Source organism: Chroicocephalus ridibundus, chromosome 2, assembly GCF_963924245.1.
Source record: "Chroicocephalus ridibundus chromosome 2, bChrRid1.1, whole genome shotgun sequence".
Lineage (NCBI taxonomy): Eukaryota > Metazoa > Chordata > Aves > Charadriiformes > Laridae > Chroicocephalus > Chroicocephalus ridibundus.
Window position 1 is genome coordinate 28,785,204 of NC_086285.1, and position 27,438 is coordinate 28,812,641.

At 36.8% G+C, this 27,438-nt stretch overlaps 1 protein-coding gene across 2 annotated transcripts in view; it reads right to left on the reverse strand.

Moving 5' to 3' along the window:
• Positions 1-25,718, reverse strand: part of COL28A1 (collagen type XXVIII alpha 1 chain) — a 71,089-nt gene extending 45,371 nt beyond the window's left edge. Inside the window, exons 1-14 of one of the 2 annotated variants that reach the window (XM_063324892.1) lie at positions 25,681-25,699; positions 25,532-25,571; positions 24,466-24,619; positions 23,365-23,924; positions 21,835-21,855; positions 21,156-21,212; positions 19,898-19,951; positions 19,334-19,375; positions 18,608-18,634; positions 17,449-17,493; positions 14,588-14,632; positions 11,504-11,557; positions 2,397-2,465; positions 848-916 (exon numbers count right to left, since the gene is read on the reverse strand). In XM_063324892.1, the coding sequence (XP_063180962.1) occupies positions 848-916; positions 2,397-2,465; positions 11,504-11,557; positions 14,588-14,632; positions 17,449-17,493; positions 18,608-18,634; positions 19,334-19,375; positions 19,898-19,951; positions 21,156-21,212; positions 21,835-21,855; positions 23,365-23,924; positions 24,466-24,586 (1,164 nt within the window). In that variant the 5' untranslated portion in view covers positions 24,587-24,619; positions 25,532-25,571; positions 25,681-25,699. Of the gene's footprint in view, positions 1-847; positions 917-2,396; positions 2,466-11,503; positions 11,558-14,587; positions 14,633-17,448; positions 17,494-18,607; positions 18,635-19,333; positions 19,376-19,897; positions 19,952-21,155; positions 21,213-21,834; positions 21,856-23,364; positions 23,925-24,465; positions 24,620-25,531; positions 25,572-25,680 lie in introns of both variants that reach the window. The other variant, XM_063324893.1, reaches the window with a different exon arrangement.
• Positions 25,719-27,438: the final 1,720 nt, after the last annotated feature.

A 27,438-nucleotide genomic window follows, 5' to 3' on the forward strand; every position in this document is an offset into this window, starting at 1 on the left:
AGTTTAAACATACAAAATTAGAGAATGACAATTTTGTTTTAAACGAGTACAGAAATAATTATTTTTGTAATACTTTCTGTTCTTCCACAAAATTCAGCTCTCATTATTTAAAGCTAATAAAGAGTTTTTAAGGATGATCTTGATAAAGCAAAAAGTTTCTACATTTTTTATGAGAAAAATAGATTTTTACAACTACGAAGTGATTTTCAAAAATACTACTAGAATGAATCTAACATCGATCCACATTCACGGCTTCTTAATTAACAATCTTTGAGATTTTTTATGAAATACACAGGAAAACCATACATTTTATGCATTTCAGGAAAAAACAGCAGCCAGCAAGCACTAACTTAACGTTACAAAACGCTTGCTAAAGTTCTGTAATTCAGAAGATAAAGATATAATTAAAAGCATGCAATTAGCGTCTTTGTCTTTGATGTAATCCAAATTACACACAGGAGTTGAGGAATGTCTCAGCTCTTGGATTTTCATCTTCTTAAAATTTGATTTTATACAATTTTTAAAGATCATCCTCAACTCGAACAAGTAGGGGTACAGCTATTTATATACAACGCTCTGTCTTTCTGAAAACTGGATACTGCAATCCTGCTCACATGGACCAAGCAATTTTTTATTTCCCCAAAACTTATTTGGACATGGCTTTATTCTCTTACGTGGGCAAGCCACATGCAATTACTGGGCCAGCACAGCCAAACACACTTCTATGGCTCCCGAGTAGGTACAAGGTGGTTCATGGAATCAGTAGCCGATATAGCTGCTGTCAATCAGTTACACTAAGACTTATTTTATTATATTTCCACTTCTAATGCATATATCACTGACTTACAGGTAATCCTGGTTCACCAATTCCAGGAGGTCCTGGGAGTCCGATTTTACCTTCTCGACCTTGAGCACCCTTGTGAAAAAGAACATTAGAAAGTTCATTCCTAATTCAACTCAATACTTTCGAAAAGCATAACATTTACATATAGATGACTCAATGACATCATCAGAAAGGTCTGAAATCAAATGTGTAACATCTCCTGATGTAAAAAGAAAGCATAAATAACAATTTAGAAACAGCTGAAAGTATTTTTCAATTAATGCTTAGCACTAGATCACATTCCAGCCCTTACGCCAACAGCAAAGGGTTGTTATCATAGGGGTAATTGCTTAAAAGTGTGGGGCCCGAGAGTTGACAGGGATGAGGGAGAGAAGTCAGGCTAAATTTGGTTGCAGTACAACCCAAGCATGAAGCGGGAATCCCCAGGTGTGAGCAATCTGACTGTAGCCTCTATCTAGGCACTCGAATTGAATTGAAGCCTGCTTCAGTGGAATATGGGATTGCATGGGAACTCCAGGAACTGCATAGTTTCTGTATCTTCTATTTATAAGGTGTCATAACCTTCACAAGTCCTCCAGTTTACTGAGGACTATGTGCTTCAAGGATAAAAGCACAGAGGACTTTTATCTCTCCCCAGAGTAGTACAGAGATTAGGAGTGACATTCCTTCTCCGTAAACTGTTTTCCCTTCTGGAACGATCCAGTGTTGTTCCTTTTACATGGCAAATTACTAGTTTCTGAGCTATATAACCCGTCTCTATGTTCTGGGGTCTGCCTCACTGCACAGAAAATAGGCAGGAGTTCAATGAATGTACAAATTAGAGCAGTAAAAGCAAAAAAATGCAGGTATTTTAGACACTGGCACTTGGGTCCAAAAAAAGAGGGAAATGAATGGCATAAAGCAACAGCAAAGACTTAGCAGCCAGAAGAACTAGGGTGAGATCTAGTTCTGCCCAATTTTGACTTCTTGTTTGAGTCTACGTAGTCATGTTCCCTATGTAGATGCTTCTGCAGTTTTTCAAAAGGAGATCTGGCTGCCCAGCATAGGCAGACATGGCTTTTCCAAATTAGCAAGACTGGATTCCACCTTCTAGTCTTTTGCAATAAAATAAGATGGAGGAATTAAATGCTGCATGAGTGAGAGAATTTTATAACCTATATCTGTTCCCTAGTGAAGAAATAACAAGGTAAATCTGTCACTTGACTGTGTATCACAGTGACTGAGATGTATATCTATGCCTTGAAGTACGGTTTATTCATTAGTGCAAGCATCTGCTAGTGCTTGAAAATGATCTCACGTATTTAACCTCCATTTAAATGGCATTATTTCTGACTTCTCTTGTATCAATGGGATCACAATAAAAACTCAGAGTTGCTGGAAAGGCAGGTCTGTTATCTCCATCCTATGCAAATACAAAAAAAATGTCAATATCATATCAGTTTTACATTTAGATGGTAAGAGTCTGAGTTTGGTAAAACGGCAGGTGAGAACTTTCATCCAAAAAATGACTGCCCACAGTTAGCACTTTAACAGACATATTACTGAGAGTTACCTTGGGTCCTGGCTCTCCAACACCAGGGAGTCCTGGAGGACCATAGGGACCTAAAGGGCCTTGCTCTCCCTAAAGGAAAAAAAAATGGAAAGAAACTAATAATGCAAATGGAACCTTAAGCAAATTCCACCAGAGTGTCTTTCCACAGCCTTATTTAGGAATGTTTTTAAAGTGAAAAAAAACAAACCACACCAAAAAAAAACAAAAACCCAAACCCCCTGTCTTAAAGATAAATGTTTAGATTAGGAGTAGGGTCAATACCCTGGCCATACAAGTTGCTGGAATAGATAATAATCTTACAAATCCATTCATACGCATCATGACAGATAAAAAATATATTTCTTCTTTGTCGTATCTTTGGTCCTGACTTTATCCAATAATATCCATCCCCAATAATATGGTGCTTCCTCAGCTTCTTTCGTGCTAGAAAGACAGGCATTTGGAAATTAAATATTGCCCTCAAGGTTCTTCCCCATAACAACATCTGCATATCACAACTGTTGTTCCTACTGCTATTTTTGACTGCGGCTCCTCATTCTCTTGCATGTTTAATATGCTTCTAACAAAGCCAACATAGTCACATGATTATTAAAAAGGCTTTTTATTAAAAAGTGTTTATTTTGGGGGAGGTATTAATATTTGGCGGCATTGAAACTTTGTATATACCTAGAAATTTTATACAGAATCATAGAATTCTAGAATCATAGAATGTGTTGGGCTGGAAGGGACCTTTAAAGGTCATCTAGTCCAACCCCCCTGCAGCAAGCAGGAACATCCCCGGAGCCTTCTCTTCTCCAGGCTGAACAACCCCAACTCTCTCAGCCTGTCCTCATAGGAGAGGTGCTCCAGCCCTTGCATCATCTTCATGGCCCTCCTCTGGACCCGCTCCAACAGGTCCATGTTGAGTTCTGAAACCTTTCAATGAAATTTTTGCACTTGAGAGGTCAATGGAAGTGTAAAAAATGTCAAAGCCAGGTATTTCTCCAGAAATCTACCAGTTTGCAATCGGCCAAAGAATGAAGCTAAGATGCAGGAATGGGAATATACAGTGAAAGTAAATAAACAGATTACCCTTGAAGCTTAATTTCTGATAACTACACACTTGGAGTGCCACTACTGCAGCTTTAAACCTAGAATAAAGCGGAACTTGATGCACAGTCCTAAATTCATTCCATTACAGGACAATATGATAATCTGAAGAGCAGCTATGAAATTTAATGCTGATTCAAAATACAAGATTTTATAGCACGCCTTCATAATCTATAAATTAATACAGCATTGTTAGGAGGTATTTCTTAAAAGGCAGAGAAAAAGCAGAGAAAGCTGGTATCACTCAGCAGAATAGCACATATATTTCCACATAACACACTGACAGGGTATTAGCAACACTGACATTGCTTTAATGTGGATTCTATGCATGCAGATGTTGCCAAAATACAGAATACAGCAAAGAAGTTTACTGTATTCCAAGGTAGACTTTATTGTTTGGGCTTCCTAATAATATTTTCATTAAGGCTTTGGATCAGAGTCACAAATCCATTGATGTGCATCCAGATTATCATTAATGATGCAATTTTTACTTATATAAAGCCCATAAGAAATTGACCCTTTTTGTCCATAGCTGTTTTTTAGCTCCTGTGTTTTTCTGAAACTGATCAACCGACAACGATGACAACAACAACAAATCCTCAGATGGCCCATCTTCTAGACTTCCAGTTCCTCCATGGGATTAATTTGGCATTGAACAAACTGTCCTTCTAAAATCAGCTTATCAAAAATCATTTTTATTGTTTCCCATCAGCAGGAAATTTCAGGAAGGCCAAGAATAATACAACCAAAGCTCGTACTTGTCTCCTCTTTAATTCTCTTTACAAACTCTCTGTTTTAAGTACTGTTGTCCTTTAAGCCAAGTTAGCTGATTTTCAGGGCTTTTTGGCTCATTCTGTTTAGACAAGAAGCAGGGGAAGTATGTTTTATACTATTTCTTTAGAAAATAATGTATAGTAAAAGCAACACTTTCAGAAGGGTTTTAGTGACTTAGAAGCCTCCATTTCATTTCCAATGGTAGTAATGTAGGCTACTGAATTTCATCCATGCCAACAGGTCACAAACATCTAAGCGCCCATGGAAGTTCAGCTTCTGACTGTGCATCAGTATATGGAAGTGCACTGGCAGAATGGCACCAGCAGAGCCACAGTGCTGTAGTTACACACATCCAGCCCCGTGGATGCTGGGCTTACACACATGTAATGTGGGTGCTGGGTTACACACATCCACCCCCGCTGCTTCCAGGGCAAAATCATCCACACGGGAGCTATACAAGTAAAACTGTTGTATTAAGGTTTCAGTGGAAAGTTTTGCAAGGAAATTTCCACGCATAGACAATCCCTTAAGGACAGAAATACTTCTGCCACTTTTACCCACAGCTGTGCTTCTTGCAAAGCTGGTCAAGATGCACAAACATGGGTTTTGGAAGAAAAGCCAAGCACACCAGCCAGGTGCCCAAGAATCTTTGCCTTACAGCTTATAGGCTCCCTTACCTCGCCACCAACTCTTACTTCAACAGCTCTTCACTTGACCAGCAACACTAACAGATACAGCTGCATGTAGCTTCAGGGCCTGGAGACAGTCTGGTTAGGGATGGACTTCCCCACTTCAAGGAAGAGGTGCCTCAGTGAGAAAGAAATAGATACAGGCTGCTGTAAGGCCAGGCAGCTTGCTAAATATTAGCTGTTCAAATTCACAGTCCTCATTTCTTTCACAGAGAAGGCAGCCTGGGATCCCTGTTCTGCCATGATGTATTAGCATGCCCCAGAGAATGAATGCAAAAGATATATAAAATTGAAAATATATTAAAAAAATAATCTATTCAGCAGCATGCAGCACCACTATGTGTAAGTAGGCTACTCTGGGCACAGCAAACACCACTAAGTTCATTGGTTCCATTGATCAAAACCAAACCTTTGAAATGGTGCAGAAACTTGTTCCATTCAGCAAAACAACACTTGATAAATACAGGCTCATCTCTCAGCTGAAACAATAAACCAACCCCTTTTGTTGTGTTTGGAAAGTGTCTGCCAATTTTTTTGTCCTGTCATCCAAATGGACATCGTGTTTTGTATCTATTTCTGACAGCCCCTGGCAGAACTTCCCAAGGAAAGCAACTCCAAGGGATGCTTCCTATCACAAATCATTCACTCCTTCGCAAGTTCCCCCACATGCTAGAGCTATGCTAATATATGCGCTGCCTTGAATGCAGATGGGAGTCCCACTGAAGTTAATGTTTTTCCAAAAGCTCTTTTTTTAACCATGATAAAAACATGACACAGTTTTCTTTCCAATGACCGGTGCCATGTAATATGCCTTGTGGCAACTGTACCAGTAGGTACTGGTGTAGGCAGCGTAAATAGCCCTTATGGTAAAAACCATGTAGGGTACTGTGAAAATTTTGTTCTGTTGAATGCTTACTCACTGATAGCAGAGGATGCCTGCATATTAATGGAGAAAGAATCCCCACCTTCTACCAGACAACACGCAAAACTTGGAAACTTAAACTATTCAGTCTATTTTAAAGACTACATATTTCAAACTCCATATCACTAGTAGTAAGCCTGGCTTTTATCTTCTATAGTCTTGGTGCTACAGATAGTGCGGAATTTATTAAAACCATAAAGTGCTGACAGTAACATCATTATCTCTACACATAGAAGGAAAAGTCTGCTTTTCAAAGTAGCTTCTTTGTCATTATTTTCTTTGTCTAACACTCTTTTCAAATTCCTTTTTTTTCTCTCTGTATGGGGATTTTCCTTCAGGTGGCATCTAATATCAGCTAGAGGAATGGGAAGGAAAATTACACTTGATCTGAGCTTAGTATTTTTACGTATTAAAACTGTACCAGTTTAAGCTTGGAACATACTTTACAGTATACCCCCCACCCCCCCAAATAATTTGTCATGTTATGATGAGTACCAGTTAATGTCTATATAAATAATGTCTTCACTTTTAAGAAAGCACACATATACTGTAAGAGACATAAAGACTCCGAATTTCAGTCTATAATGCGATAATGATTAAGCTATAGTAAAAAATAATCTTTCAAATACAATGAGTTTATCTTTAAAGTAAACACTGGCAACAACAGTGGAAGTAGATATAGTTATTTTAACAGATACTGTTGATATTCTGTGTTTCTAAGCTAGTTGAGGTACCTAAGAATTATACTTCTTTACAGGGAAATTGGATTTTTCAGTCTCCTGGGAAAGATGTAACTTGCCACATCAGTAAGGAAAGAATTTATGTCATCATAGAAGCAGCAGCATCCCTTAGCAGTTCACCCAGGGACATATTTTCAGGGAAATATGCAATGATGGATTTTTCACAGGATTATCCCAAGATATTTTTATGGGAATAACTCCTTTGAATACCCACATTCAAACTTAACTGTTTCCTTAACAGTTTGAATACACATCTGTTCATGCAACTTCAGACTCTAATTCAGAATCTTGCATGTGAAATTTTCCAGAGACTCCAACTATTGCAGTGGCTTTTAAGAATGTGTTGTTTTCAGTCTTTCCATGAATATATCATGGTTTCTAGGAATGTGTACTTTATTTCTCGTAGCTGGTCTAAGAGTTTAAACAAACAAACCCACTAACACTTCTGAAATGATAACCACAAGTACTCCCTGGTCACCACTTCTTTATGAGCGGAACACAGGTCATGCCCACTTCCTGATTTTATACCCCAAATTTATAATCCGCAACAGTCTTACAGAACCTTACTGGTGTTATTGTATAAAAGACGTTTTTAGTGGTTTTTTTTAATAAATATTAGTTAAGTATTTTTGAATAAATTCATTGAAAAAGACAAAACAATGCCTACTCTTTTGAATAAATTAATAGACATATGCATGTTGAAAATTCAATTTTTATCCAACACCAAGAATACTAGGGGAAAGTTGATTTGCACATTTTACATTGCTGACCCCAATGAGATACTTCAGCTTTGCAAAAATGTAAGCAGCAGAAGCTTAGGGATGATAAATTTTCTTGACCAAAATAAAAGTCATTCTATTAATTGTTAGAACTCAATTTTCCAAAAAAATCATGGTGATTCCATTTCCTTTTTAGAGAGGAAACCAGGATGCATGAAGTCCTTTTGTGTTAAGAGTATTTGCATTTTTCCTGTTTTTTCCTGTTTTCCTGTCTTCTATTGAGAACATAACCACGTAATATATGTCGTAAGAAATAAATCCAACAAAAGTAAATGCAGTAGCCCGTTAGGACACTATTTTACTGTATTAACCAATGCAGTTAAGAGATATGTAGAACCTAAGCAAGGATCTTTGCTAGTTCCTTGCTCCTACAAGCTGCAGTTTGACAAGAGTTGAATGTCACTACCTTAGACCCAGGGTTATAAATTGATATTCTGCAAATTCAATCAATTAATTGTGTGTGATAACTTAAAAGAACTACAAAATTTTCTCCTATGGGGTTTTTATAATTTTCTTTACGTGTTTTATAGTGGAATGAGGTATATGGTACACCTGGATTCAAGTTTTTGTTTTATGCTACAGTGCAGATAATATGTGGTGGCTGATGAAGAATGCCTTAAAGTGAAGCAAACGTCTAAGAAAATATAAAGCACAGCTGTGAATGGTGTTTTTTCTTGATATTTTAAGTTAGTGAGAAAGAGAAAATAACATGAATTTGACTTTAACAATATAATTTTTCTTTTGTAAATTTAACGTCTTTCTATGGAAATATTGCCAATAGGCAATAGAAACTCAGTAAACCAGAAAACAAACAGAATAATCCTGGTCCTTTGCTCAGGACGTGCTTGGGGGCCAAGATGACTGCTTCAGAAGACAGGAGGTACACAATGAAAATAGCCAGTTCCCAACTCCTAACTGTATTTGAGTGAAATGTCCTGTTACTCTAATGTTTTTCTCTTAAAGTTATTTTGTTTTATACTGTATTGTATGTTTACTGTTAACATGCAAGTTCAGCATTTGGTTAAATGGAAATACATTTAGTCATGTAAATTAATAGTAATGGAAGATGAGCTAACGTGTTTTTATTTTTACAGAAGCAGAGTTCAAATTTGCCATTTTAAATGCCTCAGCTTCTTTATGGAGAAGGTTTGTATATATGGCAATAAAACTATTTAGGTGTTTTTGAGATGTTATAACTTTGCAGAAACGCAAATAGAGAAAACCTTTTTTAAACTTTGCTTAATAGAAAAAAAGTGGTCTTAGTTAATGCCAGGCTGAGCTGCATTCTGTACAGGATATAGGTTGTTCGACGCATTCATACATGACTTGAAAAGAGGGTAAAAGAAAAGTCATAAAGTTTGCTTGTGTATTAAGGAGGTTACTAAAGACAAGGACTTATTGTGACATGCATTAGAAAGACTTTAAGAGGTTAAGGACGTGATTCAGCTCCATAAGATCACTCCTAAGCTTAGACGTCTACATGGAAACAAGTTGGCTGAGCTTGTGTTGTAGACAGTGGAAAGCTGGTGAATGCAGGCAGCAGGACTTTGAGGGAGATTCAAATCATTACTGGCAATATGGTAAGGCAATACCACGAAAAGGGATGGGAGTAGAGTACTGTGCAGCCAGTAAGACTTCACACTGATAGATTACCCAGCAGCTCCAGACAGAATAAGAAAATGCATATGAATAACTGGATAAGTAAGGTATGAAAAGTTCTCTTAAGTAATTTGTTGGACGATGTTTCTGGACTCCATGCTACCTTGATTCAGACAAGTCAAATTAAATTAGTTGAAGCTGCAATGCCACCAACCCTCTCCTGCTGGAGGCTGACAGAGCCAGTGGCACCCAGACAGCACACAGATGACACTGTCCCCAGCTCTGTCTGTTGCCTGGCACTGCAAAGCAAGAGAACGGATACAGCACTGCCGTACAGAGATGTGGGATAGACTGAGCTGGCCAGACATATGAGGGAACTGTAGACCTCCCAAATGAGACCCAAAACATCTGTAGGCTGAGCTTGATCTGGAGTTTATATTTTGAGGAACTGAATCTCCTCTTTCAAACCTCAACATGGCCCACTAACAATGAATAAAAGTGTTCAGCGGCGGTGTTCTGCGTTATGTCACATCGATACTAATGGCATGCATCTGCCTTTAGCTCTGCTAAACCAGGGTGAAGTCACTAGTTCAGCTCAAAAAGCAGAAAGTATTAGCATGGAAAGGCCACGGATATAAGGAACTGCACTAAGAATAGACTTATTTATTTTATCCAAGACCGTTATAAATAACTGCCAGTTTTCAGTGATATTGTATTATGTGTCATGAAAACTAATTTTAAAAGACCAACTGAATAATCCTTCTGTAAGGACAAAAGATATTGGAAAGATTGCTATGTGTCTGAACCAAAAAAGACCTTGACCTTTACTAGCTGAATGGGTGTTTATTAAGCTGTAAACAACCACTGATTATCTGTACTGATCATTTAAAATTTTTCGCTCATCTCAAACAAGCTCCAAAATGCCAAAGGTTAGCTTTGGCACTAGGTATGGACAAGACATAACCTCTAAACATATATATGTTTCTGCTATACTCTTAAAGTGTAATTACCTAGGCATATTAATTAAACTTGTCTAGCAATATTTTTATGCTAGATGTCTGAGCCTGGAAAAACCTCAACTATAGACTTTAGACAGCAGGTTGCAAAGTTGGAAGCTGAAAGAGGAGGGAACTTTCTTTCTTACTCATACTGAAAATCTGCAGCTAAAGTGTAACAAGAGACCATAAATCCAGGTAGATGTATTGTAGAGAGAGCTGCATGTATTTTACAGACGTGAAAGTGTGTGAAGAGACTGACAGAAGGACAAATGACATTCAACAAATACGGTTTAGTGTATAATAAAAGTATCTGGTAGTACTATCTTGGACTCATCAGTGTGAAAATGATGGATAAAAAAAATTACTGTCATTTGCTGTGCTGGAGAGAGGCATGACTTTTCCACCACATGTATGAATAGTTTCTTTCAGACCCATCATCCTCTTTCTTTCTCCAATTCTGAAATATTCTGTAGCAGCTTTCCTAATCACACATTTTGTTGAGAAGATGAAGAAATATGAAGTATGAAAAAGCATTTGTCAGGAAAAGGAAAATCATGATGGACGCCAGTATTCCAAACTTCCTACCGTAAACATTTCTCATATCTAAATTTAATTCTGTGAATCTTCAAATGAAATTGTTGCCTAAGAAACAAAACATGAGCATTTAAATATTGCATCTTTGGCAAATTGCTTTGTATGAATTTAGTTGCTGTGTATAACTTAGATATGGCATTGTATTAACTAGGCTATCCATAATCCTGTGGTAGAAAGTCTTTGTCATTAGACCCTACATTTTCAAACTGATACGTGAAAGACCTTTCTATACCAAATAATGTTAACAGCTGTCCCATGGGTGAGACAACTGCATTCACACAGTTTCCCAAAGATTTGCAAACCAGACACTTTATCCATCTGATTTCTCTTGACAAGCTGTATTCAATAACTCTAAATAATCTATTTTAAATATAACTAGGGCATTAATCATCATCAAATCTTACACCTCTACCAATTTCAGTCTTGAGTTTTTACAGTATACAAGCAATTAAAAATGACTTTAAAAACACAACATAAAGATTTTATAACCGCCATCTAGGATTCCTTCAAATCTCTAAACACGCAGCATTTTTGTGAAAAATATTCTAGAAAAAACTTCCTAAGTGATGACAGAAGACAAGACACATATTCAGGTGATTTAAATTCCAACCTAACTGTTGTGGGTCTCAGCAGGTCCTTGATAGCACCCTACTGTGGCCCTACAAAATGTTCTCCCAAGCTCTGACGGCTGGGCTCAGAGACCCAGATGGAGAATGAGCTGAACATGCCAACGATGCAAAGCTTTTATAACATGATGACACTATGGTGAACCAAGCAGGTGATGTACGTAATTGCTGTGTAAAGGACACCACTAACAAAAAGTTACTGAGGAAAAAGGATTGTAGAGTATGAAGATTCTACATAGTTTCTGCATCCTCTCTCCCTGTATAAACAACATCTACACATATACAACTGCATCTTACCTTGCTTCCTTGAATGCCTTTCGGGCCTGGCTCACCTGGAGGTCCACTGATACCCTATACAAAAGTCAAAGTACAGAATGAGTTGCCTTTGAAGAGGCATGTAAAGTTTCTTTTGAATTTGGCCTGAACTGGGTACAGTAAAACATAGCGCAATGCTAAGCTCTAAAGGACAAAAGTTTTCTTCATTATATCCTGTGAAGTGCCCAACACATTGAATGCAGTTAGTATTCAATAACCAGCGCTGGCAGAAAGGGTATTTTACTACTCCATGTGAATTGCATCTGTTTTATCTGAAGCTTTCCATTTCTTTCTCCTCCTGCTCCTGACTTTGCCATATTTTCATATTCTTTCTTGTTCCCAAGCAAATAAACTAAGCTGTCACATTGTGACACCTAAGTCTGGTGTTAAAGCTTTAACTCTTACTGAAACCCTCCAGTTCATTGACTTGTGAGTTAGTGAACATCCCTCTGGCATGGGCTGGGCTACCCAGTTGGGTCAGATTGGTCAACGTTGCTGCAACCACCACCAACAGAACTGACAATCAAAATGAAGTGGAAGCCTCACAAAGTTTTTCAAGTGACTGGAGAAAAAAATAAATCATGAGTTATCAAAAGAGTAATGCCACAAAATTATAGTTTTTCGTAGTGGTACAAATGCTGGGTCAAATATGGATAACTTTATGCTTATAAATAGCATTTTGGGCCACAAACTGGCCCAAATCTAAATGTATTGTTTCATTGCTGATGCAAAAATGTGCTCAGAGCGTGTTCATTCCCTTTCTTAAGTATGACAAACTACAGGAAACCCATGACTATCCCAAAAGAAACAAAAATAATCCCTTTTGGCTGCCATCATTAATAGCTATAGTAAATCCTCCAAAATATTGGATTTTGGCTCACAGATATGCAAATTTTGGAATATCTGTGATTTTGCATCCCATGGATTTCCAGGCAGAAAAAAAAAATATTTATTATCCTCTCCTTTCCTTTTGCAGCTTTTGCACAAACCGTGCAAAAATGAAATCACACACCTAAGCAACAGTTATACAACCACATATCAAATATTGGGGGGAAAACTGAATTAAATTAATATAGTTAGTGTTCCAAATTATGCTCAAATCATAACTTTACAAACTAGGGAATAACTGTCTCATAAGAGTACAGTGACTTCCCGAGCATTGTATTGTGCACAAACTCACAGTTATATGGCCTTACTCCTTGTTTTATGCACTTTAATTGCATACTATTTACTAAAAGGAATCTTTTAGTTTTGTTTGTTTCAAAAGAAGCAAACTCTACTTCATTCTCTTAGTATCTTGGTGTCATATAAAGGAGTAAAATATTTCTTTAAAATCTCTTAGTACTTGAAAAGCATTTCCAAAACAGACTTTGAAAAATCACATTTTTAGAAGCTATTCTTCCCAAGGAAAAAATTATGATCATGATGTGAGATGGACAAACGTCACAGAGGTAAAAAGGCAATGTGCTTGAGGCAGGGTGCACTAATACAAATACATAGTATAATCTGTTAATATAAATACGTAAGTTGAGATAAATCATTCTCAAGCTTGTTGCATGCTATCTTCCTTTCAGTCATTAAGCAGGTTCCCATGGTAATTACTTAGTTCTCATAGCTCAGAATTACAGTAAATCCTTGTAACCATTGATTAGTCCTCTTGTATAGTGGAACATTTATCTGTTTCTGTTCTCCAGTAGCTAGGATTTTTTTTTTTTTAATGAGCCTTTCAAACCTAAACTGAATATAGACCATTGTACAATATGATGATATGTAGCATTAAGTTCAAAGCTGGGATGATGTAGGGGTAGCTGCAGTGATGCTGTATATGAAAAGAAAAGAATATTTGCCTTAAAATACTCAGGTTATGTCATTGTACGAGAATTTATAGACTTGCAACAGCAGCTAGTATTTTACAGAGTGTGCAAAAGTGAACATATATTGCCTCGTGAGTTGAATTTATGTAGAGAAATTCTGGTGATATGATTTATCTCATTAATTCCTGTCAAAATTGGCCAAAATCCCTTAGACTTATGTGTTTCCATTTTTTACTAAACAAGAATAAATAATTGTCATCTTTTGGGGCACAGATCACATCTTTACTAATTGCTAACAAGTCAGAATGACTGGAGCATCAAATAACAAGTTAATAAATCTGTAGCTTTATTGCATGTCCATTGCCAAGCAAAAGGAAAGCAGAAAAATATAATTTAAAAACAGAAAATGACACTTAAGATGAAATGTTCACATCTTAACACCATGTAATAAATTTCTGTTACCCTGTTATGCCCCCATTATGTTTTCTTTCATATAACTCAGAAACAGGCTCTGTAGAGAAGTGAGTGGGCAAGTGCTGGCCGTCACCATTCCACATCACCTATGGATCTACTAGGAGACTGGTATAACTTGTTGAGATCTCTGCTCCATACAGCAGCTGTTTTTACATGTCTAGTACCAAATTTTTAATAGAAATTACACAGGTTGTAAGAAACAAAAAGACAGCAATGATCGTTTTCAGCAACTACAAAGAGAGAAGAGGATGATCTGGACTTCTGCACAGGTAACAAATACATGATCACTGATCTGAGAGTGGTAACAATCTCTGCTCCTAATAACACTGAGACTTTGTCTGACTCATTTCTCAGGTTTTTAAATAATTACTGCACATTTCAGTCTCTCCAACAAATTTCAATCTTTCTGGCTGCCTTATATTTCAGAAGGACCGCGTACAGATTTCCAAGATACAGGTGGATGCTGCCCTGTAATATAAGAGGAATTTAGCAAGCAGGGGTATGAGAGGGCACGATTACACTCTACCGGTAGGAGAGAGCTCTGTGGTTGGGAAGCCCAAATGGGACACATACCTTTGAGCAGCTTTAAGCAGCAGCAGCAGCAAAGATTTTTTCTTTGAAAATTATTCCCCAAAGACAAAGATTTGCCAGATTCTGCTGTCTTGGAGTCTTACGCACCAAATGTGCTGCTCTCCACAGAGCTGACAGGTTGTATGTAGGAGAAACTTACAGACTATAATGTGTTTTCTTTCCATTTGGTAGCTTTTAGTTCCCTTACCTGAGGTCCCCGAGGTCCCCTAGGGCCAAAAGGACCTTCCAAACCCTGAGGAAGAATAAGATTCAATTATCAGATTAATAGGAAATTGCCTTAAAGGATTGAAAACCACAGTCTACATGTCTCATATCTCTGTTCAAGCATTTTCTAGGGAGTTTATTCTCTCTCCAGAGTACTGTTGTTCTCATCCTGTATTCAGTAATTGCCTGTTACGTTCCATCCTCAATATTTGGTTAAAATACCTTTCACATATAACAAACATTGTGGATGGCTACTTAACTCCTTAGCTATTTGATTAACTAGTTGTTATTTGCTACAGGTCTTTAAATTCAATTTCTAGAAGTATATTAGATACAAAATTCTTAAAAAAATGCTGTAGTACTTATACCAGAACAACTTCAGGTAACTTTGTCTCACGAACTCAAACTGCTGATCAGTAGCATGGCAGAATCACACTAAGGTTCACAAAAAACATTTAAAAATGCATGCAAAGAAAGTAAAATTTTTTCCCGTTACCTGTTGTTTCTCCACTTCATGAGTTCTTACCATTTACTACCACCCAAATTGTTCATAAATCTTTCTGCTGCACTGTTTTTACATTGGTCACCAGAATGCATATTCTATGGAATTTCACTTCCAGTTGACTCAATATTCAGTTACAATTTATTTCTAAAGCAAAAATGGCTTTGAGCAAATAATGTATTGGTCTTTTCTTTCTCTTTCTTCTAATTACCAACATCTCCACACACAGAGGCACAGGAAGACTGCTGCATTTTTCAAGGCATACATCACATTTTCAACTTCTAATAGCCTTGACAAATTTAGCAGTGATACCTACGCAGCCACACTCCACCAACTGCCTTCCCCTACAGATTCACATATGGAATTTTTTAACAATTCTCTACTCCCTGGCAGCCACCAGAGAGAGCAGGTAACTCCACTCAGTTCTATCCCCCTTACAAAACTACACAAGCAATGGATGGCACAAACAGCAATCTGCTGATATGATGATAGCTGCTTGTGGTAGAATACACACATATGATTGGAAACAGTTTTGATTTCAAAGCCAAACACAAACTGTCCGAATGTCAAGCTTGAACAGCTTTTGAAGAAACTCATATTCACAGCATCAAAACCTCTGATGGACTCAGTCTGATTAGTGAGATTGGAAAGCAGCAGGGGAAAAGTGGAACGTTTTCAAATCAGACAACACTACTGCCAATTATGCTTCAATATCCATCACTGCAGTTAAAGATCCACCTCAGAATATTGAATTTACTTCTCTCACATTTGGCCATGTATGTTCTGTTTCTGATGATTTTGTCCAGCATCAAAAAAACCAAAATAATCATTTTGTTCTATCTTCTGCATTTGTAAATGTGAAGCTGGGAATTCTGGAAGTGACTGTAATTCTCATTTGTTCACTAAATTCTTGAAGTCCATAATCCATTATAATCTCTGAACCTCTGCAGATGTCAAACTTTTTTTTTCATCACTGTCCTCAACAGAAATGAAACAAGTAAATTTCCAGCAACCCTGCCATATGTTTTCTACATCCATATTTCTTGGCTGCTTTGATGATGTTCTTTGGCAGCTTCTGAACAGCTTCCGAACAACTTCCGTTTATGTTAGTAGACATTTCACATAGCCTTGTGCTATTTCTCACATATTGCCTGGATAAAGAAGTTATGATCTTTCTTTATTCCTCTGAGAGATGCAACCTTTTCTTCTTTTTCATTGATACTTCAGCCTTTTCTGACTCGCTGCCATTTTGAACCCCAGCATCTCACAAGGTATTCTCAGCCTTTAGATTATTATAGTATAATGCCCTTTTTAATTTGTGACAAATACTGGCGCTTTGAATATTGCCTTATTCCTACCTGAAATTCATCATCAAATAACAGGTTCCAGGAACCACAAAATATTCAAGTTGGTCTTTGATAAAGGTTGTTAAAACTGAAGAAATGCGCTTTAATAGAATGACCAATTGCAATCTAGTTGGTAGTACTTAATAACTCTAATTATAAATCAGTGTTTTGTAGCACTCATACAAACCTGCTTACATAGAATCACAGAATCATAGAATGGTTCACGTTAGAGGGGACCTTAAAGACCATCTAGTTCCAACCCCCTGCCATGGGCAGGGACACCTCCCACTAGACCAGGCTGCTCAAAGCCCCATCCAGCCTGGCCTTGAACACTCCCAGGGATGGGGCATCCACAGCTTCTCTGGGCAACCTGTTCCAGTGCCTCACCACCTTCACAGTAAAGAACCGTAAACATGAACTCAAGATACATGATTATCTCGCTCAGGAGTACATTATCCTCCCATCTTTCAGAGTGTAAAAACCAAGTAAAAATCTATATTCACTTCTATCACTTCTGCACTCCAGGTTAAAAGAAGAGGAGGATTAGATAGAAGCGTGAATGCATGTCAGCACAGATGGGCTGGTAAACCTCAAAGTTATTCAGGTTGTATAAGAACCTGCTTCTATTGTAATATAACTTTATGCACTTGAATTAAAGTTAACATTTTAAGGAAAAAAAACTGGTGAACTCTGTATCACGGTCACAGTCCTTTGTAAGCAGGGCTTGGCACTGGTCAGGAGAGCTTTCTTCTCTCTACAGAGAGAAGAAAGAAAGCTTTCTTCTTTTCTACACTTCTTCTGCAAAATGGGAAAATGGTGAACTGTGGGTTCAGTTTCTCTGAAGCATATTTCTGCTGTGAATGTATCTCTACTACTAGGGAATTATAAGATTTTCCAAATTTACAATAATATTTACAAGTTATGTTTATGAATATGTTACATGACTTTCTAGTATCTTCATCAACTTGAAACAGTTAAAATAGAAATTATACTTACTCTTTCCCCTTTTATTCCTGGTGATCCACATTCTCCTCTTTCACCCTTTATAAGAAATCAAAAGGTAAACAGCTAAACAAGATGTTTTGATTACACTACATACATTAAAGACTGTGCAAGCAGTTCAGTAGCACAAGAGGTTTAGTAGATTCTGAGGACCTGAGAGTGGCATCATTAGATAAGATCTGTAGAAGACATGGTCTGCTCTACTCAAGATAGCTACTTTTTCTCTCTGAGAATGCCTACGAATTTCCAATCTACATCATAAGAGAGTAATATATTTAATATCTAATAAGTTTTGCTGTATTTTTCCACCTCACTGCACTGCCTCCAGAGATCCTCTCTATATTCTGATTTCATTACTGTGATGTCTGAGATTTTCCTGAATAACAACTGTGAGATTGTACAAATGGAATGAAGAGAATTACTAATGTGTTCTGCTGACGATTTAACATATCAATAGATGTATGAGAAGTAGACATATGACTCTACTTTTCCCATTTCCATGAAAAGTTTCCATAAAATTGACTGAAGCATTTTTCTAATGAATTCAGAGAGGCACTGCTTTTATTAACGATGTAGAGAGATAAGTGTCCAAATCAAGCAAAGTCAAAATGGGATTATCTGTTTCTGTTCTGGCTATGATGGTCCAGTTTGCAATATAAATTTCGGTTATAGAAACTTGCAAATCATTGAAGTGTATCATTTTTTTAGCTTCTTGGAGAGCCTGTTTTGAGATTTATTTTTTTTTCAAGCATTGGCCCTCGCAAGTTATAATTAGCTGAAAAGTAAACTTCCTTGTGGTAAGTTTTTGAAAGCTAATGATTGCCACATCTATTTGTGTTTGTAGTAAACAATTTTGCATTCTTTCTACTTAACCTCTTATTCAACCCTCAACTTTCTTTTTCCTTCCCGAAGCTTTACTTCTGGTCTTTGACATTTTTCTTTTTATATTTAATTACATTTTTGATTTTATTTATTTTTGTTCCAACAAGCCAGTCTGCAAGCATTTATATAAATGATGAATTTACTTCTAGGGATTGCATCAGGAACTCTCATGACAAAAAGACATGACAGGCTCTTCTTTCCATTCTTTCGCGTACACTGTCAGGAAGTGAAAATCTATTTTCAGACTACTTCTATTCTATAAAAATCTTACCTTGTCTCCCTTGTAGCCAGGAGGTCCCTATTTGAAAATTTAAAAAAAATAAAAAGAAAAAAATCATAAAAGAGAAAGCAAAGGTGTAACAGACTGCTAATTTAAGTAGAAAAAAAAACAGTAAAGAATTACGTTTCAGAAATTTAACTATTCACCACAATAAAATATCTCTCTGGAATCATTTCACATATAATTCCCTGCAAATTTAGATGTGTATTTTGTCCTCATAACATTAGCTGTAAATATGCCACTCAGTTTGCCAGCCTCTTAGCAGACATATCCTACCATTTAAATGGGAATTTTAAACTGACTTGATCTTAAGCATGGAGTAGCGTTAATCTTTTTATTGTGAATCAACAAGAATTCAAGCTGAGAAATATCAGATGTCAGAAGCCACTGGAGAACTATCTAAATGTTTTTAGTGATGACGTTTTCAATTCCAGCTTCGGGATAAGTCTAATGCAAGTCAATACAAAATCACATAGCTTCAGAAGTTCCTTTTGTCAGTAGCATCCCATCACTATACTTAAGCACATGGTTAGACTGTTTCTCTCTGTATAGATGCTTCTCTAAACCGGAACTTAGTTTAGGTGCTCTAAATAATTGAATAAAGTAGATGGAAAATGGAAAACACATTTTCAGTTCAGTGGAACTAAACTGTGAATCAGGATCTGGAAGACAATCTGAAAAGACCAAATATGAGTTAGCACTGTAGTAGTCACATACCTCTTCACCTTTTTCTCCATGATCTCCTTTTTGAGCATCCCCCTATTAGAAGCAAAGGAACACTACTGAAATATGTATTGCTCTGTTATTGTCCCTATTACACTAAAACCAAGAACACTCTTTAAGGAGTAGAAGTTGCTTGTCCTATTTACGAATAACCACACTTCTTCCTCCCATAGTCAAGGACACACAATTCCTGAACGTTAACATAGAAAATTCAACTACTGTTATTAGCTGACTGAAATCATAGTCATCAGAGCAAGCTGCTCTACTCAAGAGATTTCTGTAGTGTTAGAAAGCTCTGTGGAGCTTAGAGAGCCTTCAGCTAGATTCAGAGACCTCTGCTGTCAGAGAAAACCTGGAATGATAGGCAGTGTTAACTTGGTAGCAGCTTAATTTCGAATTTTTCTCTCTCACTTCTGAAGCAGCTAACCATAAACCTCTCATAGCAAAAGTCAGTCTTTTAAATCATATTTTAATATAATTTTCCTTTGCTATATTCACTTATATCATTTGAATAAAACTAGATAGAAATCTGCTTTATTTTTTTTAAATTCACTTTACCTTGTTTCCTTTTGGTCCTGGCTCACCTTTTTCCCCCCTGTTACCAGCACTACCCTGAAACAAAGCCGGAAAATGTTATTATCATTGTGAAGATAAAATTCTCCAGTTTGTCTAAGACTCACACTGATTCAGGTATGGCACGTGTGACGCTACTTTCATTTATCTAAAAAAAAAAAAGGGTAAAAATCTGTGATTTTTTTAAAATCAATATTCAATGATAAATACATTTTCTACAGAGTACTTGAAAATCTAACCAAGAAGGTGTCACAGGGAACACACAGTTCCTCCTCCCCATTTTTCAGAGTTACCCACCATGACCTCTGCTTAAAAAAACTCATGCGGAGAATAGCTTAATGTCAATATCCAGCAGCCCCCAAACAAAAAATTACTACACCATTATTCCTGTCTGGAGGATCATGAAGGTGGGGACTAGAAAGTTTGGTGCATATGTGTAGATATAAAAAATACATATATAATTGGTTGCATCTAATCATTTTTGAGAAAATAACTTAAAATTCTTGGATCTTAAATTTTAAATTGGAAACCAAGGTTTTAGTTCCAGATGCACATTATCCAGAGCCAAGGGACTGGATGATAGACCCTGTTGTCATAACGTGCTGCACCTATGGTTCACCAATTGCTTAGTGTCTCGGGAGAAAGGCAAAAACCTCTGCATGTACCTTGACTGTCTCTGGGGGAGCTACTAAAGATACAAAAGGGATTAAAGAGGTCACACACTGTCTGAACTCCCACTTCTCTCTTCTTTACCAGACCCAACAAACAGTTACATGTTGAAGTGTCACACGAGAAAAGAGAGTGTTGGAGGCAGAGTTTTAGACTTTTCTTCATATATGCCATCACCATCAATTTTGAACCTTTATCCCTCACACAAATAGAAGCTGCTGGTAGAAGTAAATTTTTGTCTAATGTATCTTTCCTTTCCCGTCGCAAGATTCAAGAACAACTTTTTGATTTGGGCTTCTGAATCACATACCTACTTCTCTACAGTGTTTTATTACCCAATAATATAAATATATTTCCATGGTAGCATGTGATTATGGATAGATTTTTTTCCTGAGCTCTTGTGACAGTGTCCTTTCACAGTGATATGCTGTGATACATCACTTCTTTTTGCAGTACATGCACAGCTCATGTCTTACTTTTTACAGACATAGTAACCAATTAAAATACTGTGCAACATTGATCTCAATGATTAAAATTCAAATTCTGGAGGCTTTTCATATGAATGCATACTTACAGAATCACCTTTGTCTCCTTTTATTCCCTTTTCACACACACAGTTCTTCCGCATACACTGAAAGGTTAGTAGAAACATTAAGGAGAACATTTTTTAAATTTATGATTTCAAATTTTTACAGCAAAAACTCAGTTTTTGCCTAGCCATAGACTAGAGAACATAAAAGTCATATAACAGGAAATAAATTATTTTCTAATATATATATTTCTTATATAATCAACATTACACTTCTGTAGAGACCAAAATCAGTTGCTTGATTTATTTATAACAAAAATAAATAAGTCTGTTACTACTGTAACTACAAATGTTTAAGAGAGCATACACATAGCATATAGTACTGTGAAATCTTACACAATTTTTGGACAATTTTGATATTGCTATTATTTTCTAATGAGACCACTCATGAACCTGCATGTGTTGTACTAGTCCTATTCCACTCTCATAGGAAGAGTTCTTTATCTCTTACTGTTGATACCCTCTAACGAACAGAAGTTGTAGATTTCCCAGGAGATGGGATGGAAGAAATGGATGAAAGTTAAAATAAAAGCAACCACGGTCAGAAACTTTACTCAGGAAAGGAAGTTTATCCTGGAGTATTGTTGCATTATAGAAGCAGCAGACATCAGGAGATCCAGTATGAACAGGAGTAATCAAAACACACAAAACTCAAAAAGCCTACCTGCTTCTGAAGCAAGGCTTCCTGAAAAGAAAAGAAAAATGTTACTTTCATATAGATTTAATTTATCAGACTGCTAATTTAACCATTTTTATTCTCCAGTTTACAGAATTTCCAAGGTGAATGGTGAAGACTGAATACTTTCATCCTTCATCCCTTCCCCACAGTGGTAAGAACAAGTTTGCGGAACTACTCGTACGAAAAATGGTTCTCCAGTAGGAATAGGTGGTTGCTTCATGTGACCCATAATGATGAGAAAACAAATGAGATGTAATGGGACAGCTAAATAGACCATATTAAGGAAGAACGCTAACAAGAAGAATATGAAAAGACTTCCTAATGAAAGGCCTTACCATGGAAGGTCCTACAACATAATATACAGGGGAAGGACTCAGTGATTTTATCAGCCTTATCCATGAGAACAAGTTACCTTCTAAAGCATTATCATACACTCAGAGACACACTCTGTGTGCTGGAAAATACCCTGTCCCTCCATCAGTGATCAGTGCAACTGAGCTCTAATTGTCGAGGCACGCAGCTCCTCAGAGAGCAGTTGGGAGGAAGAAGCTCACTCTGTCCTGACTCCTCATGTAGCAGAGACATGCACCACAAAAACATTCCTCACGACAGCACCATTTCCATGAGGGAAAAATTTTTCTTTTGTAAATACATACTTTCACAGGTACAAAACATAGGCTTGTAACAACATGACTTATTTCAGAAATGCCTTTCACTTAGTCTGTCTGTGAGATCTCTAGCCACGTGCTTAGTTGCACAACATAATTTATTTTTACACATATCAAGTACCAAGTTTCTATTTCTGATTTTAAGTTTTCCAAATTATTTTTTTACCACCTTTAAGAAACTACAAAAATATTACCTAAATACTGTATGGACTACTCCCTAATTAAAGCTATTGTGTTTTCTAAGAACCACTTTCCTCCAAATTGTCTTAATTTATTATTTGCAAAGTCTTGCCTTACTTTAAAATATTTTCTAGGATTTTAAACGCCAAACACTTCCTAGGCCGCTCCAACACTTTGCACATTGTTGCTTTAGAAGAGAGAAAGGTTAAGTTCACCTGACATCTCTATCACGGCAACGCTTTTGTCCACTCTAAAGTAAGAAATTAATTCAACAGTATTCCCTGCCTTTTCTTATGTGTGCTTTATGTTGCACTAGAAGGGTAGATATACAAGTGCCCTTAATTAAGAACTACAGTGGAGATTTACACTACTTTGGAAACCTGATCCCACTCAAGTCAATTAAAAAAATTCTGTTGGCTTCAGCAGACTTTCTTGAAGTTAATTCTTAAGCTCACAGTTCCTGACCTTCTCTGCTACCAACGCTGGCGTTCAGTTTGTGCACATGTCCCACACAATCTTTACAAACTTCCTGAACTTCCAAACCTGAGGCCAGCTCCAGCCTTTGTTCACCTGCAAACCTCTGCACTGCCTTCAGGACTCACCTATCAAAGTTAAATGAAATCTGCCATAGGTAGACGGGTGACAAGATTAAATCAGCATTACTTACCAGCTCCAATGCTACATCAACTATCAGATTCTGATCATCCAGGCATAAGACGTGTTTAGAGGATGAATCACCAGATATCATCTGCAGTTTTTCTTCTTGGACTTTTTTCTTAGAAAGGCCAATGGTAAAAAAATGTATTCCAAGACCCCTAGCTGCCGCAGCTATACCCTGGACATTAGGGCTGTTTGGATGATCCACACCATCAGTCATCAAAAAAACCACTTTCACACTTCTCTTACGACCTTCAGTTTTAAACAGCTGAGTGGCATTGGAAATCGCGTAATAGGAGTAGGTGCCGTGGCCAATGAAGCCCAGAGACTTGATTTTCTCTTTAAAATTCTGCAAATTTTTCCAGGCTGTAAAAGGATGATCAATGCTGACCGTGCTGCTGAACTGCAAACTTGCTAGTATGACATTATACTTCTGAGACTTAACTGGCTTCATCTGGAAAATTCTTTCACTTAAATTCTGAACAAAATTCTTCTGTAAATCAAACAACTGATTTTTGGCACTTTCTGAACTGTCCAAGATAAACGCTATATCAACGAGACACATATCACCTGTAATGGAACAAGAAAGTTAAATCTATGAATGATGGGCACACCTGCACAACACATTTCAGATACTTCCCTGCAACAGTCCCACTCCTCAAATCATTTCCCCAAGGATTCCTCTGTCTTCCAAGGAAAAATTCTAAGGATAAATTTCACTGCAAATGCCAAGAAATTCTACTGAAGTCAATAACTAAATTTAAGTTACTTTAATTCATACCAGTATTAAATACAGTCTACAGACAAAAAATTAGGGTTGTGATGGAATTGTTTTAGCATTTTAGTTGTTTTTCTATACAAAATTTGCCACATGCAATTGCAAAGAAAAAATTGGGCTCCTTATCATTTATCTTAAAAGAGGTATGCATGTCAATGAAAACCATAGATCAACCTGGAGTCCATAACCAAGTAAATGTCACCACAGTATTTTCCAGGCCTCACAAAATAAATCACATTTTATAAATGCATACATCAGTTATTGATTACTAGCAGATTAGTATGCAGAGACATACAACACGGTCAATGAGAAATTTTAAGAAAATGGTTTTACCTTCATCCTTTTGCACGAGAGAATAAGAATTCTTTCCTTTCTTTCTGTTTTGCCCATATATTATCTGGTTTGTTGTCACAGCCAGAAGTAAAAAGCAAAAGAAAAGGTGTTTTTCCCACATACTGACTTCGATCCCAAATTAGACTTCTCCTTCCTGTTAAAAGTAAAAAACCACCTGATAGTACTTCATAAATAGATACAAATAAATAAATACAGATACTTTACACACAGAATACACATTTGCTGGAAGCACAATTCTAGAGACAGCATATGAAAAACAATTACAAAAAGTTACTGGGTTTAAGCATAGCAGCTGGTACAATCCCAACTGTAGCTCACATGTATGTTAGACCTTGTTTAATTAGAGAAGAAATATGGGTAGAACAAACACGGTGCTCCCTTTACTTTCTTTAGAGAAGCCAGTGCTATCTTTAGCTCCCATTTGAACATCTAACAAAGAAGGGTAAAAGAAATTACTAATGCAAATTGCTATTAACATACTTTGCTATTAAACTAATTATATTACATTAGCAGAAATATTATAGAAAACATAGACTATAGTTGTTTCTAGAAATCCCTAACTGTTAGGAATAAACAAAGATCTGGGTGTTTGGGGATGTAGATATATTACCTAGGTCTAGAGTATCAGTATGAACAACTTATTCTTCTAAGAAATAATGGCTTAGTAATGAAATTCAATACATGAATGTATTATTAATATTACATGGCTGTAACAGAATGTATGCAATATTTCCCATAAAGACAATATTCTATTACAATGACAATATACACTAATAAAATGAACATTACAACATTTCAATCAGGTATTCAACATATTTCTAGAGAAAACTCAACAAATTTCTAGAGAAAACTGAACTCCGTGAAAAGTGATTTACAAAAAAATGCCTGTAATTTACAATAATTCATTTTAAATATCATTAATAACAAAGATAAAATATTAAATATCCTTCCTAAATCCTCTTTTCATGTCCATCAAGCAGTTACATATACAGAAACCATCAGTGCAGTCCTCTAAAAATAGAAAGGAAATAACTAAGTTTCTTACCTTCAAAGGCATTCAAAAAGCAAACTGTGGATTGAATAGGCTGTCAGTGTAGAAAATACGTCCAGCAGGTCATACTGGTAAATATGTTTTGTTTACAAAAATAAAGCAATCTGTAAATAAATAGTCCACCCACTAGTAAATGGCTCTACCTTGCATCTAGATCCTCTGTGGTCCATTACTGCTGTTTAGTTGGCCAAAGTTTATATGAAGATTGCCAGGCACTTCGCCAGGGCTGAGTGGGAGAGCCATTTTATTAAAGGGACAGTGTCAGTCTGGGAGCACAAGTGTTTTCCCACTTTAAATAACTGAACTTTTACATTAAAAAAATCACCTCTAGCCAATTTACATCTTTACCCGTCACTTTGCCAGCCGCACCTCTTCAGCTTGCCCGTGTTAAGGTTGCAGCGCTGGCTAGATCAGAGATGTGAGATTAGTTCATTATCATTTGTAGGCTAGAACTGAATTCTGACCCAAGGATTTATGAGTCTGCCAGGATCACGAGCACGGTCTCAAGGGTGGTAATTGCATTAGCAATTACAATATTAAAAGACAAAAAAAAATTTAAATCCTGAGCTGTTTTTCGCAGAAATTCTTTCTGCTATTTAAATCCTCTTAACGGTCAGATACAGACAGGATATCTAAAAGGGGGCTGTCATGTAAGTAGCTCTCAGCATGCTACATGCAAATTAGATTTGCTCTACCTAATGGCAGGCTGCAGAGTAAAATTGTATTGTCACAGTGTTAAGTAAAAAACTGGGGTGAGAGAAAATCTGTCAATGGTAAGTCTCAAGGAACCATGACATGCTTTGAGGGAGTTTTGTGCAGATGTCCAGCAACAGGTCAGTGCCCAGCCTCCGGACAGGCATTGCCTGCCAGGCAGGATGTCCCTCGGCACTCTGGTGGCAGGGCTAAATGAAGAGCTCCTTCATGTGGTGCTGCAGTAGAGAAGGCTTGGGCTTCATCGCCAGGATGTGTCGGGTCCCTGAACTGCAATGTGATTAAGCATTGAAACGTGTCAGCTGTAGACTGAAAAAATCAAGTGATATATGAATAATTTGGGCATTTCAGAAACACATGATAAAAAGATGCTTTTGAATGAAGCAGATTTTTTGGCAGAGGTCCAATCTTTCATCAAAAACTTAGGACTGAAAATTTATACACGGTTGTTTATTACCATCCAACTATACTGAATAGCTTTAAAAAATTCTACCTAAATACTATATAAGTTGCACTCTAACTTTTCTCAAGACAGATTTTCTAGAGTTGAGATCACCTTGCTAGCTTATGTCATGGCTTTTAAACACATACACTAAAAACAAACTCAGTATCTAACTCCACAGGACAGTATTGTTGCCTGTTCATTGCTTTTTTGTGTTTACAAACCCAATGACTTGTGTTTGCTCTTTTTGTTCCTTCACCCGATGGAAGTTTCATGGTGAAACTAATACCTTTCATTACCCAGAAGACACTTTCAGCATGGCAAGTAGCGGGTAAAGCTTAGGAATTGTTGTCTTATCAAAAAAATATGAAAGTTGAGGCTTCACATCCTCTGTAAGTAATTTTTGCTTTTTTAGTTTGTTAGGAGAGTGCATCTGAAAGATGAAAAGACAGAGAATAGAGAATTTCTAAACTTTGATTTTGATATTGCAGCTTTAATCAGGTTATTTAGTAGAAATAGAGCAAATACCATGCTTATCAGTTGCCATTGATACCTCTTTCTTGAAGGTATTCAACTTTCCAAAAAACGCAAAAGTGCATCTGTTTATTCTGCGTCAAGCATAGCTCTTTCACAGCATGCGCTTTAGAAAGCTGTTAGAGCACAACATGGTAGAGTGCAAATACTTGCTTTCATAGAATACCTGGTCTCCTAATCAAGAAATTTAATTAAAAGGCTGATGATATGCTAC